At 39.2% G+C, this 19,774-nt stretch overlaps 1 protein-coding gene across 2 annotated transcripts in view; it reads right to left on the minus strand.

The window, feature by feature from the left end:
• epha4l (eph receptor A4, like) overlaps positions 1–19,774 on the minus strand; it is a 106,571-nt gene that overhangs the window by 19,734 nt on the left and 67,063 nt on the right. For both annotated transcript variants that reach the window (XR_007934275.1, XM_028794400.2), the window contains exons 6-13: positions 17,406–17,530; positions 16,804–16,963; positions 15,304–15,415; positions 10,469–10,527; positions 10,104–10,217; positions 8,706–8,891; positions 4,910–4,971; positions 2,419–2,628 (exon numbers count right to left, since the gene is read on the minus strand). Coding sequence is in view for 1 of the 2 variants with exons in the window: in XM_028794400.2 (XP_028650233.1) it covers positions 2,419–2,628; positions 4,910–4,971; positions 8,706–8,891; positions 10,104–10,217; positions 10,469–10,527; positions 15,304–15,415; positions 16,804–16,963; positions 17,406–17,530 (1,028 nt within the window). In the remaining variant the exon portion in view is untranslated. The remainder of the gene's footprint in view (positions 1–2,418; positions 2,629–4,909; positions 4,972–8,705; positions 8,892–10,103; positions 10,218–10,468; positions 10,528–15,303; positions 15,416–16,803; positions 16,964–17,405; positions 17,531–19,774) is intronic.

The following is a 19,774-nucleotide window of genomic DNA, read 5'->3' on the forward strand; positions in this document are numbered from 1 at the left end:
AGGATTATAGGGTAGATGTAAACATAATTCATCAAAAATAACTGAATTACATTAATTCATTTTCTAATAAAACTTGTACATGGGCATGGTTGTAAGGATTCAGAATCTATCTCAGAACAGTAACAGGATGTAGATGGTGCCCCTTACCTTCTCAAATCAATTGAGAGATTGTAGCTAACCTGACAGTATTTATGGAGTGTGATGGCAATCCCGTGCAAAACAAATGGAGACCATGCAGACTTCACAGGCAGCTAGGATCTAGCCAATGCAGGTGATACGGGATGGAAATATTACTCATTGTGCTGTTTTGCCACTACAAACTAATTACAACAGGAGATAAATTGATGTAAAACATTAAGGGGGTCTGAGATGAGCTGTCGAACCCCTAAACTCTATGAACAAAGTGTCAATTGTTAAGAAGAGCTGACTGATAGTATAGGATGACTAACAGCACAGTAAAGCTGGCATGAGCACTATAATGTAAGTCAGGTGTGAGCTCAGGAACAATGCAGTGGTCACTTGCCACATTGATAATTGTGTTGCTTTTGGTTTGCACAACATTGTTCTTTAGCCACTTGTCAGCTTTCTCAAAGCCCAGTGCCAACATCAGCTTTATGCCTCACTGATCTCTGACACTGTCTATTGAAGCTTCAAGGGAATGTCTTGCCAGCCACAGGAAACATAGCCATCCACCCTCCTACTCCTCTGGACCCCAGCTCCAGTCAACTGGAAGCTGCACGTGGATCTGAAAGATTAAAATGCTCTGCACTTGTTTGGAAATTCAAGGGCTCTTGAATGTATTACAAAAGATATTTGGCATAGATTTCTAAACATTTTAAGATCACTAGATGTATATGTAGATTCGTGCATTGCTCTCATTTAGCTCACTTCACTTTAAAGCTAGATTTATCGAGAGTTGGCTCACACCTCTGTTTATATTGCCTAAGATTTATTCCGCTGGGTACGTCCCATATCACAGATGCACCCATTCTACTGTAGCTCCATTTTCCACTGCCAGCTCATTTTCACTATTTCGTTGCTTCTGCAGAGCATTAATATTTTTCAGTTTAGTGAGCTGTAGCTGTGAAATGTTCACAAAGACGATGTTTATGTGAATTGCCAACTTGCTGTCGCCTCTTTCTTTTTGGCAGGGAGGTAGTACAGCAGTACATTTCTTGTATGTGAAAGCCAGTTTTGCTCATCTTACCCAAGTTAGTCCTTTTTTTTTACTGTGTTACGCCTCTCATATTTGACATTCAGCGTGAATAATAGCTCACATCACAAGTCTGTATTTGTTTGGTTACAGCAGAATGTCTGTTTTTGTACACTTTGATGCACTGCTTGTGAATCTGAATCCACAAAGCACACAATTAAATCTGCTTTGCCCAAGACGTTTGGCAATAGTCACAGCATTACCTATTGGTACCACCAAGAATCCATCCATTTTCTCTATTCAGACTCTTAGGTTGCCCCAGGAGGAGTCAGACCAAAGTGGGTGCCTAACAACTGTAGTATACACACTCAACCACAACAGACCTATATAGAATGAAACAGCAATCTTTGGAATCAAACACAAGGAGGGCAAGCAAACTGCACACAGATGTCCCAGCTCACTTTGCTCATATATATAACCTTTTTCATATATGCATAAGATCACAGGCTATCTGAGAAGCACTGGTCGCAAATCAGAAAAAAAACATTGGGCAGGGTAATAGTCTACACATACAACCCCACACATCCATATTTATTTGGGACAATTTAGACTTGCCAATTCATCGACTACACTTTTCTTTGGGGATGTCCCTGGTGGAAAACCAATGATGACATGGCAAAAAGCACAAGGACAATGACTGGGAGGAGAATTTGAACCCAGAACAATAAGATCTATTGCTAATCACTATGTGACCATGTTGTTCTCTGCCCATGAGCCTAATACTTAATGACATTAGTGCATAAAAAATGAACAAAATAAAGGTAGTGCTATATTAACTAAAACAGAAAGAGAATGTCATCAAGTTAGAAAGAAAAGAAAATATATAATCTATGTTTACTTGCTAGCTGTTACTTACTGAAATTACTTAAGTTTTAAGGTTGCAGGGATCTGCAGCCTATCCATGGAACAGAATATAACCCTGGACAGGACATAATTCCTTCACCTAGTCATGTCAATCTATACAGTAAGTGGTCAATCAATGTAACCTGGATGTCTTTGTAATTCAGCAAGAAAACTGGAGGGCTCAGAGTAAAACCAGAATAAAAAAAACAATAATATGCCATTTTATTTAAATGATTAGCAGCATCTGTGGCACCAATTTGTTACTCAAACTAAGTGACTTGGCTTATAGTGCAGCATAAGACTATGTAGCAATTCCAGAAAAATGTACATTGAAGCAAACAAAGAGTGAGACAATGACTTACCCGAGTGGTATATGCTGCTTCTGGGTCATCCTCTAGTACTCTGGACATCCCGAAATCAGAAACTTTGCAAACTAAGTTACTGTTAACAAGAATATTTCTTGCGGCAAGATCCCGGTGGACATAACTCATGTCTGAGAGATACTTCATTCCTGATGCAATTCCACGTAGGATTCCAACGAGCTGGATGACAGTGAACCTTCCATCATTTTTCTAAAAAAGAAATCAAACACATGTAGGTCACAGAACACCAACTCTTATTTTATATCCTCATGCAAAATGTTCAATGCCACCTCAAGCCAAAGCTGATATTTTTATTCCCAACGTTGTTCTCCTTCTTTTAACTTAATTACATGAAAGCAACATCTTTATGTATGACTATCTAAGTATGAAAAGAAGAGTGTCAATTTTCAGCTTTTAGGCACACAGTTGCAACAAGCTCTGAACTGGACCCCAGACTATTTTATATATCCATCCATCCATTTTCCAACACGCTGAATCCGAACACAGGGTCACGGGGGACCGCTGGAGCCAATCCCAGCCAGCACAGGGCACAAGGCAGGAACCAATCCCGGGCAGGGTGCCAACCCACTGCAGAACACACAGAAACACACCCTCACACCAAGCACACACTAGGGCCAATTTAGAATCGACAATCCACCTAACCTGCATGTCTTTGGACTGTGGGAGGAAACCGGAGCACCCGGAGGAAACCCACGCAGACGCAGGGAGAACATGCAAACTCCACGCAGGGAGGACCCTTGAAGCAAACCCAGGCCTCCTAACTGTGAGGCAGCAGCGCTACCACTGCGCCACCGTGCCGCCCCTATTTTATATATATATATATATAAAAGCCTAAAAGTGCAATGATTTTATGTAACGTTTTTATGTGATATTTTTTCTCATGCTTTAAATCTGGTTTATTGTAAAACCTACATATATATGTTTGGTATCATTCTTTTCAGATTTTATTGAACTTTAATGTGATGTTGTTAGATTTTCAGATTCTTATTCCATTTTTAAATTATAAACTAAAAAATATCAAGAACTCACATCCAGCGAGACAAGACTTTGTGCCAAAAGATGTAACCATGCCCAGGGCCGGAAATAAAAGACAAAGAGTAGGACAGCTGCTGTACAGGCTTTTAAATGTTCAAAGTGTCGTGTGAGATGCAGATCACGCGGCACGGCAGCAGCAGCAAGCTAGCAGCTGATTGAGCAGAGAGGAGGTAAAAAAAAAAAACTATTTGTTTCCCATTGTATCACCGTTTAAGAGGGTGTTTCGGAGGAGCGACCGTGTCTCCTTGGGATGCATTCAGCCCCCCTCATCACAACACGATTGGCAGAGATGCGAAGTGGCTGGCGCGTAGCATAGACCAGGGGAGTTTGCGAGCAAAGTGAGCAGGGGGAACCCCCTAGTATATATTATATATACATACTGTATATGTATAAATTTGTAGGTCACTATTAGTATCTGCATGTGTCTGTTTTCCTGAAGATACCTTTTCCTCCTAAATCCAAAAATGTGTAGGTTTGGTCAATTGCTGACCAAATAGCATTGTATGAGTGCGTCGGCCAAGAATGGATTGGCACTTGACAGGCGTTGCTCTGCCCATTGACCCTTAATTATACTAAGAGATTCTAAAAAAAATTGATATATATTTTACATTTTATTCATTCATTTTTCCTCAATCCATTCATTCACTCAACTCAATCCAATTTTTGAGTTCCATTGAGCCAGAGTCTATCCAGGAACATACTTCACAAGATGCAAAGCAGGGCACACTAAAGTACAGAGAGTGTTGAAAATCTACATAACCTGCAAGGCTTTGGGATGTTTGAAAAACCCAATTACTTAGTGAAAACCAGCATTTTGTATGGGGAGAACATGCTAATTCCACACATACAGTGCTTATGCTAAAAAGATATGTAGCTGATAGGCAGGAAGAGTTCTTCATGCTGGATTTGTTCCAGGCCAAACAAAAAAACCTTCTAACACCATGCCTCACATGTTCCCTTCAATAGTTTTTTGAACTACATTACAATCCTCTTTGTACTTTCTGGTACCCCTATCCAAAAACAAGTCTGCTTGAAATAAGAATTTAAACTGTAAGGGCCACTGAGACTTTTAGAATTGTGAGATTGTGCTTTCTAAATGCAAATGAACCCTTACGGACAAGCTTCATTACCTCTAGATTCAATTTTAAATATATTCCAAATACAACATAGTCGTGTTTATTTTTATGACACACTAATATTCGCAATGTGCAAATCTTTTATAGGTGTTTTGTGAAAGCAGTTATATATAGAATATGATCCTGTAGTCAAACTGAAATGTACATCTTTTTGTTCAGTTTCCTGGGCAATGGAAGTTTCAGGTACTGTAAAAGTAGTAATGATTTTGAGATAGTGCAGTGATGGAGAATCCATGGAAAATAAAATGCATTACCCAAATCTATATGATATATGTTCATTAAGGAGGAGATTTACTTACTCTGAGAAATGCATCCAAAGAGCCATTCTCCATGTATTCTGTTATAATCATTACAGGTTTACCTGGAGTTGGAGAAAAGAGATGACACAATTATATTGCAAACAGCCTATGCTAATGAGATGAAACTGTAACACTTATATTACATCAGTCTTGCATAATTTAATTTAATTAAATATGTCAATGTTGCACCTCAGTAGGATATGAATTATTAAAGGCAATGTTTGCACCCATCTGGATGATTAACCCTTGGTGTTTTATTCTTGAAAATTTACTTTCCACATGGATTTGAACTGCACTTGGTTTACAAGCACCCATCGCATGCACCCCATTCCTTTATATAGTGCTTTCATAGTAAGAACTATAACAGAGCTTTTTATAAAACACACTGCCATTTATCAGGTTTCTTTACCCATTACTTAAATATTAGACAGTGTCACTTCATTGTTGTGCTAATTTAGAACATAGCCTACTCAGAAATCCCAACAACCTCTCCACATAGACAGATGGATATACTGATTGATAGCTCACCAGAAAGTAACAGATCTATCTATCCATCCATCCATCCATCCATTTTCCAACCCGCTGAATCCGAACACAGGGTCACGGGGGTCTGCTGGAGCCAATCCCAGCCAACACAGGGCACAAGGCAGGAACCAATCCCGGGCAGGGTGCCAACCCACCGCAGGAGATCTATCTATCTAGCAGGCATATTGATAATGTAAGGTATCTGCTAGATATAGAAGGTATGCTTTGGTAAGGAATTAACAGCTTGTCCTTATACATTTATTTCTTTTCTTTATGATTCACTTTCACTTGTGTAGTGCATGTTGCTAACTCTGAGGATTTCCTACAGATCATACACCTAATCTAATTTAATTTCAATTGGACTTTTGTATAGAAATTAAGAATTACAAAAAGAGGTTCTGAACTTTCTCAACAACTTCAGAAACCATGAGAAGTTTTGTAAATGCACAATTTTGGCAACTAAAAAGCAGCGTAATATCACTTACCCAAAACAGAACTGACTGCCTGATAATGCCACCACATAAAAGTCCACTGAGACTGTCATCGATAACTAGAAGGCTGAATTTTATCCAACAAAGTTCCTCAGCTCTGCAGAACAACCTGGTGTGCTGCTGCACAACATAATTTAAAAAACTGAAGCCTCCATAATGTTACTTCACAGTCTTCACCTGTATAAACTGTGAAATGGAACAAGACTATGTGTGACGAAATTTATGCCAAATGTTATAGAAGCAAAAATATTAACTGACTGTGCCAGAGGGGAAGATGTGTTCATTCCACACATTCTTCTGATACCCTCCAAAATGCTTTTAAGTTTCAAGCAACTGCAATATCCTGTGTGAACTGCATTTGCTATGACTATAAACAAGGCTGAATGGCAGTCACTTGAGGTAGCAGGCATTAACTCACACAGACAACTATATATTGTTTGGTTACTCAAGAGTGGGCACACCAAGGAAATGTATTCATTTTCGCACCTCATGGTAAAAACAACAAATGTTGTTACCAAAATGCACTGGAACACTAACTATACTGGGTCTGTGGCAAATGTAGAAATAATAAGTACATATTAAACAATGTAATCAATTATATGAATTTTAACTTATGTGAACAAAATGAATATACACTTTGAATTGTTCATAATAGTGTAACTTGAGTCTTTAATCTGAAGAATTCTATATGGTCTAAGCTTCTATAAACTATTATTATAAAATGAAACAATGGTGGGTACTTCAAGGTGGTAGAAAGTAAAAACCCTTTTAAAACACATAAAAACAAAGTGTAAACTGTTACAGGTGAAGTACAAGCAGGACACGCTATAAATCAAGCAGCGGGATCTGGTATTACTTCACACACACTCTCAGATTCACAAACTGCTTTGCAAAAATAAATCAATGTGGGTTCAATTTATTTTTTCTGATGTGCCCTTCTTTGTCCAGCAGATTATAGATCCATATAGAAACTAAATAATTAAAAACAAGATATTTTTATTAAATGAAAAGATACACAGTGTTCAATGGCTCTTTGGGACAGTTAAAGTGGCACACTTCTCTTACTATACTACCACTTTCTAGGTAGCTGTCAAGACATTCGCTGCAGAAAGTCTTTTCTTTTAATTGAGGGCAACAACAAGGCTATCTGTAAAGGAGGAACCTAGACCATTTGCATTAAAGCCACAATGACCTGTAAACTGTGGACACACAAAACATGTCATTGGTAAATGAACATTTTTATGCTTTCAGAATTTTAGGTTGACTATAAAAAAAATGAAAAGATGCCATTGTTTCATTGTAAAAGGAAAATTTCCATCCTTCTTTTATTCCCTAATAGTGCATCCATCTTCTTGAATGATTTACTGGCAACATATGTAAACAAGTTAACCCATACTTTAAAAAAAAAAATACACCATGCAAAATATTAAGCAACACATCAATTTCTAACCTCTTTCTAAAGATCATGAGGACTGTAATGCAAGAACAACTTGTAGAAAGCATTCCTGCACAGACATTTTGTAGCAGTGTTTACTGGGTCAACTTTTTAGACATGCACGCGCACACACGCCTCTAATTTGCATTTAAATTTTTTTGTTTGCTAAATATATCAATTTTCTTGGATATCCAGAGGCAGCCAAGGAGAAAGGAGACGTAAGTCTTATTACCCAGCTGTGAGTGGGAGATACATAGCGGTCCATGCCTATTAGGGCTCGCTACTGCCTGCTGTGCAGCATACAATGGCCCGCAACAGGTCTGCCCCCTGATATTGGAAATTTAAATGATAATTTTAATTTAGCAGCTTCTACATTATGCAAATGAGCCAAGTCATTTATCACAAGAATCTCAGACAGCGCTTACAGTTGTTTTTTTAATGGTTCTTTGGGACGGTGAAAGCACTGCACTGCTCTGTTTCCTCTGCCTCTATATTTGAAGATTATCAAACATTATTAAGAATTAAACAGGTTGCACAGAGAAACATTTTAAAGGGTACAACCCAGGTATTTTAATTCTGCATGACCATTTTTTTAATCACAATAATGACATCCTAACAGATTCCACCTATAGCTGTGACAGAATTGGACTAATTTACCTGCTTAAATAAATATCAAACACACAGACAAGCCCTTAAGAATTTAAAAAAGGCAAAGACAACACCAAGTAAGAAAAGCAAACACACGGCAAAGACCAGAGTGCCCACAGGAACGTGCTTTCTTCCAGCTTATTTACGTATTTATTTATTTAGCTATCTTAAATAATTCATTCTTGTGACCGCATAGCACTGCCAACATACAGACTGTGTAGTCTGTGCGACTGCAGACCTCAACACTAACCACTGCCAGCAGACCTGTGTACCACAGCACTGCTCTTTTTAGGTAAATTAGGCAAACTTGCAAAATGTTGATTGTTTCTAAGAAACAAAAAAAAAAGAGCTATGCTGATCCAGCCATCTGCTCCCACCTTTCTCAAGAGAATCAATCAGATTTCTCACATGGGAGAACATGGCTGGCAAGTATACAGTCATCGGGTATTCATTTCATGACCATGAGAAAAAAAGGAATGCAGCACAAGCTGCTTTGCAGATAGAATATCCCTTTAAACCATAAACTCATTTAAAGCTGACAACAAGATTAATGACTGGTACTACATGTAGATTTCTACATATTAGTTATCAATAGATCCACTCCATCTGTCATTCCACACAGGAAAACCATCATAGAGTAGCTTATGTGTTGGCACCTTGAGTAGTTAACCATGTCGCAGCTGCCAGTTTCACTTACATTTTGTCACTACACCCTCCAGGTGGATTATATTTGGATGATCAAATTGCCCCATGATGCTGGCCTCACTCAAGAAGTCACGCCTCTGCTTTTCTGTGTAGCCAGCCTTTAGGGTCTTGATGGCCACACATATCTCTCTTTTGCCTGGCATCTTCAGCCGTCCGCTGCATACTTCTCCAAATTCACCTGTTACAAGGAAACACACCTCTGTCAGCTCTATCTGTTCTCACAGACTACTGACTTACCCAGAATACTTAAATCTCTGATGACAGGATTTCACATATAATAGAAGCATGTGCTTTTACTCTTTCCACTGAATAAGTGATTGGCACCACCTCCAGAAACAGGTTTTAAAACAATATTTTAGAATACTCCTAGAACCACACCAAACAAAAGCAGACAAGATTTGAAGGCCTTCTGAAGGACATCTTTTGAATAAGGGTGGTATGGATGAAGGTAAAAGGCCTGGTACCAGGTTGTATTTACTAGATGCTGCACAATAAAGAGAAGGTCTCTCCTGCAGTGTAAAAGGGTATGTAAGTGGCAGCTTCCAAACCCACTGTGACTCATTGACTCAGCCATAGAATTCATAATGTAACAACTCAGCATAGGTGAACTGATTCTTTCAACATGGAGTTATATACTATGGTCACATTAAACCTCAAACCATGGTTATATAAATATTTTAATGTAACAAATGCTGTTCCATTTTGCTCCATTTTATTGCAAACGCATTGAATTTCAGCCTGATTTTGTCTTTTCTCTTTATGCACCTGTGCAGGAATTAAAAGGGGAGCAGTTTTCTTTTTAACCCTGCATCATGTCCACAGCACACAAAAGCATTCACCAGGTTGGGGATGTCAGTTTTACTAGCTCAAAGAGATTTTTTCCCAGTGAACAGCATGGCACCACTGGCGTGATAAAATGGTATCAGACATGAGGACCAAGTACTTGGATCACAAAAAAATTAACCATTATAAGGCCGTTTTGCTGCCACTCCTTTCAGTGAGTATGTAGGTGAGGAACAGAACGACAAGAAAGATGTAGGGACCCTTAACTTGCCTTGCTGCTGAAATCTATGAAAATGTGACTTCTAAATAAGACACTGAAAGCAAGAAATCACTTCCAAAAGTCTGTTGCATTTCAACAGTAGTAAAACTGTGATATCTACTATTAGCCAATGATGATGCCCACAATATCTCTTCCTGACATCAATATTCAAATCATCCTTAGCAGGTTTACTGGCTGTTTATTTGCTTTTCAGCAGAAGGACAGAAGGACACATATTACATTTTTCAAATGTGACTGATTATGTTTGTTTTACTGCACAGATCATGTGTATGAACACTAAATAATTGAGCAAAAATAAAACAAAAGAATCCAGGTCCACATACTTACCCACACCTATTACTTTTTCAATCTTTATGCAAGAAGCATCAATTTCCTTGGCAAACTCACGGACAGCCTGGTTGGGGTCTTCATAGGTGAAGGGATCTACATACGTTCTCACACCTGCTCACAAACATATTCAGTTACTGGATATCATCAACTGTCAACTACTATTGTTTGTGCAGTCAATCTGCAAGCCGACATGTTTCAGTAAATCAGATTTTTTTTTTCAGCATCAAGATAATTGAATATTTTTATTTCACCCTACCCCCCTTAAGGTATTCTGATGAATTGCTTTACTTTAACCTCTTTGATGTCGACTTTGCCTGCTGCAAGCTCTACATCGAGCGAAATCAAATTTTTCAGTCATTTACCTTGGTGCAAATGCTTCTCTTCATCAGATTCTTGCTTTGCTTTGCTGTATTTGCTGCGTCTAGGGTGAAATAAAATGAAAAAAAAAATTTCATGAATATTGATGATAATGATGAAATGTAAAATGTTGAGCTTGAAAATGCACACTGTGCTTAAATGCATTGCCAATGGGTTTTGCAAAGGCCAGAAATGAGTCCAAAGGGATTTAATGCAGATTCTGGATCTTTTGTGTTTTGGCTACTGGCTGGTAACTGGAAGGTTAATTGAGCGCCCCCTTCCCTCAAGCAAATATATAGTCAGGGATACTATTTTGTTCACTCTATTGAAACATCTCCTCTTTTTCATCACCTTGAAAGCTACAACTTTTTAAAAGAATAGTGCTTTGAAGGTACCAACTGCTTTTGTTTGCACATTACTACATACAGAGTTCTACTGCTTGCAATCCAGTAAACAAACAAAATACTGTATGATCTGCATCCTACATCACTGACTGCAATAGTCTATAGCCTGGACAAATTTATTTTTTATAAAAAGTTGATTTTTTAAAGTCTTTTAACAGTTTTTAAACTGACATGATGAAGTAATAAAAATAAAATTCTGTTGCTCATATATTGCTTTTTAATTGGCATTGTTATGTTCAGTAATACGTGTCTGATGAACTATATCACTGAACTATATACAGTATTTTTATTTGATATTTCTGTAACAGCAAAAGTAGCAATCTAAACATTTCATAGTTCTATAAGATAGAATTACAATTCATTGAATTGAACAGTAACATTAATGTTTATTAAAATGACAAAATTATAAATTAATCACCTTGCTCACTTATCCCGCACTTATTTTCTTTAAGGCAGTACAGTGGTGCAGTTGTTGGCCCTGTTGACTAATAGCTCCCAAGCCTAGTTACTAAGAATGGAGTTTGCTAATTTTTTTCCCATCCCTGTCAATTTTCTCCATGTACTTTCCACATGTCAAAGATGTACCAGTGACTCTAAACTGAATAGCACAAATAAGCATGTCCTGCAAGTGACCTGTCTGAGGTGTTTTTTTCTTTTTGCCCGATGCTGCATGGACACACTTAAGCTTCCGGTAATGCTATATTGAATAAAGGAACGGATGGATGTATGAAGTCTAATCACTGGAAAGACATATCTGCTCCGATGTACTTTTGTGACTTCTCCTGTTCGTCCTATAGGACCATTACTTCTGAATTTATGGTCAGAGCTCAATCCCTTCATTTCACTGACTTAGCAGGAATGGTGATCTGCCAAATTTCTATGAGCTTTGGAGACAATTTTGGGACACATACAAGACATTTTTTCTGATTATGTTTCTATTAATTAATGCAAAATTAACTTTGTTTCCTTTCCTGATTGTGCACTGTTGGAGGTCTACATTCCCTTATACAAACTTGGTTCACCTTAAGTAGGCAGTCACCGCAGACACTGAATTTAAATAAATTACATACAATAATTCTGCTTTGCCAGAGGCCATCCCTAGCAAAAAAAAAAACTGAAATTGATCAAAATCTTCTGGACCATTAAAATTTAAGCCAAAGCAAATTTCCTTCATTTTGGAAAAAAAAATCTTACTAGTGCTATGTGGAGTACATCGCTTGCATTTTGCTTTTTTCAAGTGCCTTTACCACTATGTTTCGGTGTCAGATTGCTTTGGCAACACACGTACACCCTTTTACACTGACCTGTGCAGACATTCCTCAGTATGCGTATAACAACCTGTTTTTTTTTTTAAGAAATACTCAGCAGATCTAACCTTTCCATTGTGCTAAGGCTGTATATATTGTCTGTTAATAACAGACCTGGTTCTTCCCTTCCTGTTCTCCCTGTCATCTAGCCTTGCAACTCACTTACCCCCAACCCAATGCCTAAGGCTACACTCTATTGTCAAAAACAAAGAAAAAGAAAAAAGAAAGGAAAAAATCAGTTTCCAGTGTCCACCATAGTGCACAGAAGAGTTCATTGAAATATGCAGTTAAAGAGGGCAGGAAAGGTCAGAGGAGGTCCTGGAAGTGAATGGACCTCCAAAAGGTAATCCACCTGGTGGGACTAAAGATGCTTTTGAATGTCATTATGAAAGGCCGGAGGCACCCACAGACTTAGTGACAGAGCATGTGTGGGTGCGGTGGGCTAGACTTAGGTGAGATCTGTCTGAAATCCCCAAGATCATCCAAATGACCCGCAGGTGAGACCCAGGGAGTTCACAGCTCTAAAAAGCCACTGTGTGAGTTAAAATAGGGATCAGCAGGTATGATGCAGAGAAAGCAAATTTCATAAAGCTATGCTTTATTCACACAGGTTTAAATCATTCTTCACAATCAAATGGAAACTGCACGAGTTTTAAGAGCTTTCTAACTGTTAACATTTCATATACTATAATGGTCTTTGTCCTCCTACTCTTAGGAGTCTGCAGGGGGCCCAAGTTGATATGCAGGTTTTCTGCTTGGATACCCTTTTGAGTAATAGAAAAACAATCTTACAGAATTAAAAAAAGGAATATAGAGTTGCACCTCTAATTCTTCGCAGTATTGCTTACAAGCTTGCACTATCTTCACAAAATGCACAACTCTTTGCAGCAGCACAAACTCAAGCTACTTTAACAGAGCAGAAATAGAAAAAATTATTGAAAAGCACATTAAAGGCTGAGGCTTCATAGAAAAGATGAATGCACAGTTTCTAACTTTATATAAGACAGCAAGGCAGTAACAGATTTATGCAAACAAGTGCGCATGCCTGCCAACAAATGCAGGATCACTAAATTCTCTGGGTACACATGTAAAAATAGTCCACTCCGCTGCCATATAAATCAAATGAAATATATGGGAATAAAAACACACTGCTGCTCTAGTCTGATAGACCATGGATCTGCCCAAATGTGACTAGGTGGCTCGTGCAACACAAATGTGTGCAGCTGAATTGAGTGATATGATATAATGTACAGAGAATTCTCATGAGTACATGTGTATCCTTTTGGATCAGCCTGGGTATGTTGAGCTGTAGTACAGTATACCCTGGGACCCTCACACACAAGAAGCATCCATCACAAAAAAAATAAAAATCTCTATGGAAACAGAAAAGACCTGGTTGATGGCTTTCTAAGCATTAATTTAAAACAGCAGGATAACTGGCCAGTATGGTAAAGAGGCCTTAGTGTTATTAGAGTTGAATCTCTTACAATGCAGTACACATTTCTAATTTCTTCAGGGTTTTTTATTAGATATGCTTCTGAAATAAAGCAGTTATATTTTTTTATTCACACCATCAGAGACAACCATCACTAACATCAGCACTAAATACTGCAGCAGGCATGACCTCCATTTAAGAGGCTTTATCTTTTTCTTTTGCAAGCAATTGTGTCATCCCCTTGTGTGCTATCGCTCTGTGCATTCAGTGTACACCTAATGCAATTGAAGCAGGACTTCACCTTCCAAATGCAGATAACCAAACAACAACAAGAAAATCCCAAAGCACACAATGGAGGCACTCTTGTCAGATACCTGGCTTCCTGCCAGTTGCCTTTTGACAGGTTTATGGCTGATACTTAAAGACAATCAATATGAGGCTAAGAGGTTGACATTTCATTTTCTAAAAAGTGATGCATGAAGGTCCAATCAGCTTACTCCGATTATCACCCTCTCACAAACGATTTTATTTATCACTGGCCAAAATCATAATACCCTGACACCTAGTCCTGTTAAATTCTCAAAAGGAAAAAAATGAGAGACAATTAAAAACGCCAAGTTATCTGACAATCAGTCTCATCTCAAGCACAAAGCTATCACTAAGGAAAGAAGGAGAACAGCGGTGGTGACTCTGGCATTGCTATTTCCCCTAACAATGCCTTTTCATTAAAAGTTGTCTTTGTGCACCATGTTTTTGTTGTGTTAAGCAATATAATTATGGGTTCTGGCAGTGCTGTCAGTTTAGGAATTTAAAAAAGAAACAGTAAAACGGTAAACTTACTGTGGAAATTCAAAGTCTGTCTGTTGGAACAATATACCTATTTGCATTCCAGCTTCTCTCACATAATCATCTAAAATCTTATCCTCTTTTACAGAATGCCCTGAGCCACCAATAGATCTTATAGAGCAGAAAATAGAAGCACATCTTGACTCTTAACTAATGACATTACATGATTGATTTTATACTCAATATTCTTTTCAAACACTCACTCAAAAGTGGAGTTTTAAGGGAAAGTATTTATACAATGACACTTTATACAGGTCAGAGACTGAACCTAAAACACGGTACTTTAGATGTCAACTTCTTCCTCATTAGGATAGTACACTGCCTGCAGGTAGCTTGCATACAGTCATGAAACAAAACTTTTACCTAAAATTACAGGCCCTTAATAATGGCCTTTAGCATTAACGGGGCTTGACAGGCACTGAGCCTCTTCCATTAAAAAAATTTTATGCATCACTGCTCAGAATTAGGAAGGGCTTACTAAAATCACGTTTGACGCTTTTTACATGCTGCACCATGAGTGCTATATAGAGGATATAGCCGCTAAATTTTGTTTTAATCTCCACACAGAACCACTCTTTATTTAGTATCAATAAAATAGAGGCAGATATGGTGCCATGAGTTACACAGCATGACAGCACAAGCAGAGCGCCCCTGGTGAATGGCACGTTGACTTGTAGAAGAAGTTCAACCATACTAGAATGGTGGCATTTTGATGCTCTTTTCTCATGCAAATCACTGATTTGAACAGGAAAACTTTTCATTGCTCAGAGGAATGAAAAAGTGCTTACATGGAGAAGAAGAAGGAGGAGGTAGGAGGAGAAGGAAAAAGAGGAGGAGGCAGGATTTACCTTCTGCTGATTATAAAAGCGGCAATGAGAATGACTAGCAATGCAGCACTTCCAGCAACTGAAACCAACAGCACTGTGGGATTGGCGCCATCTCCAATGATTGCAGAGGGCACTAGAAAAAAAAGAACAAAAGCAATTCCAAGTATAATTTTAGAAGAATTACTCAGATTACCTTCATTAATTATTAGCTGTACAAGAATTTTATAAATAAACTGGATGGTAACAAATTACTTAGCTGTATAGAATTTACACAGAGTTTTAACTGGACAGATTAAAGAATAATTTCTTAAAGTACATTACAATTTCAGTGTAAAGCACACTGTAATTGAGTGTTTGCTAAGTCACTGTACATGAGTAAAATACATAAAACATTAAGTATGAGCTATGAAAAGAAAATAAATTTTAAAATAATGATTCATTCACTGTTCATCTTCAGAGAAGATGGGAGAAGAAAAGAGCTTTTTTATTAAAACATAACTCTTAATTGTGCTTGCTTTTCACAACGCACATTCAATAAAAGGCCCTTCTGCAACAGTCTCATGGTCATGGGCATTGGTTGAAGGGGGGAGTTAGAGCAGTGTGTGATGTTAGGATAATCCCTTCTCAAAAAAAGTCAAAACAACTATTCTGTATCTTCATATGATTACCTTTTGACATTTTGCCAAAAAGCATGGTCAAAAAGATGTGAAGCTTGGTTATTTACTTATTTGCTTTCATCGCTGATTAACGCAGCTCCATTCTTTTCATTGTACTCTCTATGTTGTTTTTATATATGAAAGAGATTTTTTTTTTCAACATAAACATATAATATGTATATATACATATATATGTATAAATTTAATGATGAATGAAAAAGGGTAGCATGATGGCATAGGGGATAACACTGTTACCACACAGCTCTAATAGAATAAACTGACACTCCCTGTGCACTACTTGTGTATTCTCCACATGCCTGCATGTGTTTTTGTTTAGATGCACCAGTTTTATTCCTGTATCTGAAAGATTTGTGCACTAGGTTAAATGATGACTATATCTTTGCCTAATGTGAATGATTTGGGGTGTGTGAATGTGCTCTACAACAAAATAGACCTTATTCCAAGGTTTCTGCCTTGAGCTCGAGACTACCATTTTCTAGCCCACAATGCTAACATTTGATTAAGCAGATTCATAAAAAGAAATTGGTGAATTGAAATACGATTTAGACAGATAGATAGATAGATAGATAGATAGATAGATAGATAGATAGATAGATAGATAGATAGATAGATAGATAGATAGATAGATAGATAGATAGATAGATAGATAGATAGATAGATAGATAGATAGATAGATGAAAGGCAGTATTTTATAATTATTATTTTACAGGTTCTACACAATCATCTTTTGCAAGTATTTTTGTAATTCTATTTGAACACTGGAATGTAGTTTGTTTCTTTGGCAAAAGAAATCAAAGCACATAAATCAATAGCGCAGTTTTCTGTTTCTACAATATTATATTACCTGAGTTGGTCATAAATTCAAATGGCCCGCTAAACTCTCCGTAGCCTGCTGCAGTTCGAGCACGAACGTGAAACATGTAAGAGGTCAAGGGATTGAGACCTTTTATGTCAGTACTCCGTAATGAAGTTTTAATGATTCGATAGCTGCGCTCATTCTGATCCTGTTGGAGATTTTAATGACAATATTTTTAAACACATTTTAGCATACAACCATTTTAAAAGATTACCAAAACTTAAAATGTAACATCACAAAATCAAGGTAACACTTCACATACAAATCTACATGAAAACGGGGGTAGAAGAGTAAAGAATAATTATTGACATTTTTTTTTTATTGGAGCAATAAATATATTTCTGTATGTAATATATAAGACTAAAGTGTTTAGTAATTATATCTCGGGTTACCATTTTGTTTGCCACATCTCACCCTCACAATTAACTAGACAAGCAGAGAATTATACTACATTTTTCTAGATAGACAGTTAAGCAAGTATTTGTATTATATCTGCACTTGCTTATTCCAACACAGATCAAATGATAAAGGATTTTACACAATTCAGAGCATTCTGTTGAGGTTCTTTTACACTTCTCATTGTGCCTTACCTTTTCATAATACTTGACTTCATATTCTAGGATGACCCCATTAGGCCTCTCAGGCTCAGGCCAGATAAGAGAAACAGTATGCCTTGTTATGTCTTTGGCTTGAATATTACTGATCATGGATGGAGCTGGAGAAGACAAGAAGAATAACTCATTAAAGGAAGGTCAAAATAAGCCTAAGGGTATCTAGGGATACAGGATATTAGCCACTTTGGACATACTACTGGTGCTACTCTTCTAGCTATTCAATACTACAGGGGTCAATTCTCAGCATACATTTTATGTATTGGTCGTGAGGTTATATTAGTAAAGAGGCTGTAACAGAAAGATTTCCTGTGACATGTTTCTTTCAGTTTTCAAAGCTGGTATTACATATTACTTCACTATACTGTAACATTTACTTTGCAAAGTGACATGTGGATTTTCTTATAGTTTTTTGATTCACTGACTGATTGCTTAATTGATGGACTGATTGGAAAAACTTAAAAAAACATGAGTATTATATAAACAAGTATTAAGTAAGTATTAAGCTATCCATCCATCCATCCTCTTCCGCTTATCTGAGGTCGGGTTGCGAGGGCAGTAGCTTCAGCAGAGATACCCAGACTTCCCTCTCCCCGGCCACTTCTTCTAGCTCTTCCAGGAGAATCCTGAGGCGTTCCCAGGCCAGCCGGGAGACATAGTTCCTCCAGCGTGTCCTGGGTCTTCCCCTGGGCCTACTCCCGGTTGGACGTGCCCGGAACACCTCACCAGGGAGGCGTCCAGGAGGCATCCTGATCAGATGTCCGAGCCACCTCATCTGACTCCTCTCGATGCGGAGGAGCAGCGGCTCTACTCTGAGCCCCTCCCGGATGACTGAGCTTCTCACCCTATCTTTAAGGGAGAGCCCAGACACCCTGCGGAGGAAACTCATTTCAGCCGCTTGTATTCGCGATCTCGTTCTTTCGGTCACTACCCATAGCTCATGACAATAGGTGAGGTTAGGAACATAGATCGACTGGTAAATTGAGAGCTTTGCCTTACGGCTCAGCTCCTTTTTCACCACGACAGACCGATGCAGAGCCCGCATCACTGCGGACGCCGCACCGATCCGCCTGTCGATCTCACGCTCCATTCTTCCCTCACTCGTGAACAAGACCCCGAGATACTTGAACTCCTCCACTTGAGGCAGGATCTCGCTCCCAACCCTGAGAGGGCACTCCACCCTTTTCCGGCTGAGGACCATGGTCTCGGATTTGAAGATGCTGATTCCCATCCCAGCCGCTTCACCCTCAGCTGCGAACCGATCCAGAGAGAGCTGAAGATCACGGCCTGATGAAGCAAACAGGACAACATCATCTGCAAAAAGCAGTGACGCAATCCTGAGTCCACCAAACCGGACCCCATGAACACCCTTGCTGCACCTAGAAATTCTGTCCATAAAAGTTATGAACAGAATCGGTGACAAAGGGCAGCCCTGGCGGAGTCCAACTCTCACTGGAAACGGGTTCGACTTACTGCCGGCAATGCTGACCAAGCTCTGACACCGGTTGTACAGGGACCAAACAGCCCTTATCAGGAGTCTGGTACCCCATACTCTCGGAACACACCCCACAGGATTCCCTGAGGGACACGGTCGAACGCCTTTTCCAAGTCCACAAAACACATGTAGACTGGTTGGGCGAACTCCCATGCACCCTCCAGGACTCTGCTAAGGGTGTAGAGCTAGTCCACTGTTCCACGACCAGGACGAAAACCACACTGTTCCTCCTGAATCCGAGGTTCGACTATCCGACAGACCCTCCTCTCCAGAACCCCTGAATAGACTTTTCCAGGGAGGCTGATGAGTGTGATCCCTCTGTAGTTGGAACACACCCTCCGGTCCCCCTTCTTAAAGAGGGGGACCACCACCCCAGTCTGCCAATCCAGAGGCACTGTCCCTGATGTCCATGCGATGTTGCAGAGACGTGTCAACCAAGATAGCCCTACAACATCCAGAGCCTTGAGGAACTCCGGGTGTATCTCATCCACCCCCGGGGCCCTGCCACCAAGGAGTTTTCTGACCACCTCGGTGACCTCAGTCCCAGAGATGGGGGAGCCCACCTCTGAGTCCCCAGGCTCTGCTTCCTCATTGGAAGTCATGTTAGTGGGATTGAGGAGGTCTTCGAAGTACTCCTCCCACCGACCCACAACGTCCCGAGTCGAGGTCAGCAGCGCACCATCCCTACCATATACAGTGTTGACACTGCACTGTTTCCCCCTCCTGAGACGCCGGACGGTGGACCAGAATCTCCTCGAAGCCGTCCGAAAGTCGTTTTCCATGGCCTCCCCAAACTCCTCCCATGCCCGAGTTTTTGCCTCAGCAACCACCGAAGCAGCATTCTGCTTGGCTT

The sequence above is a fragment of the Erpetoichthys calabaricus genome, chromosome 2 (genome assembly GCF_900747795.2).
Source record: "Erpetoichthys calabaricus chromosome 2, fErpCal1.3, whole genome shotgun sequence".
NCBI lineage: Eukaryota > Metazoa > Chordata > Cladistia > Polypteriformes > Polypteridae > Erpetoichthys > Erpetoichthys calabaricus.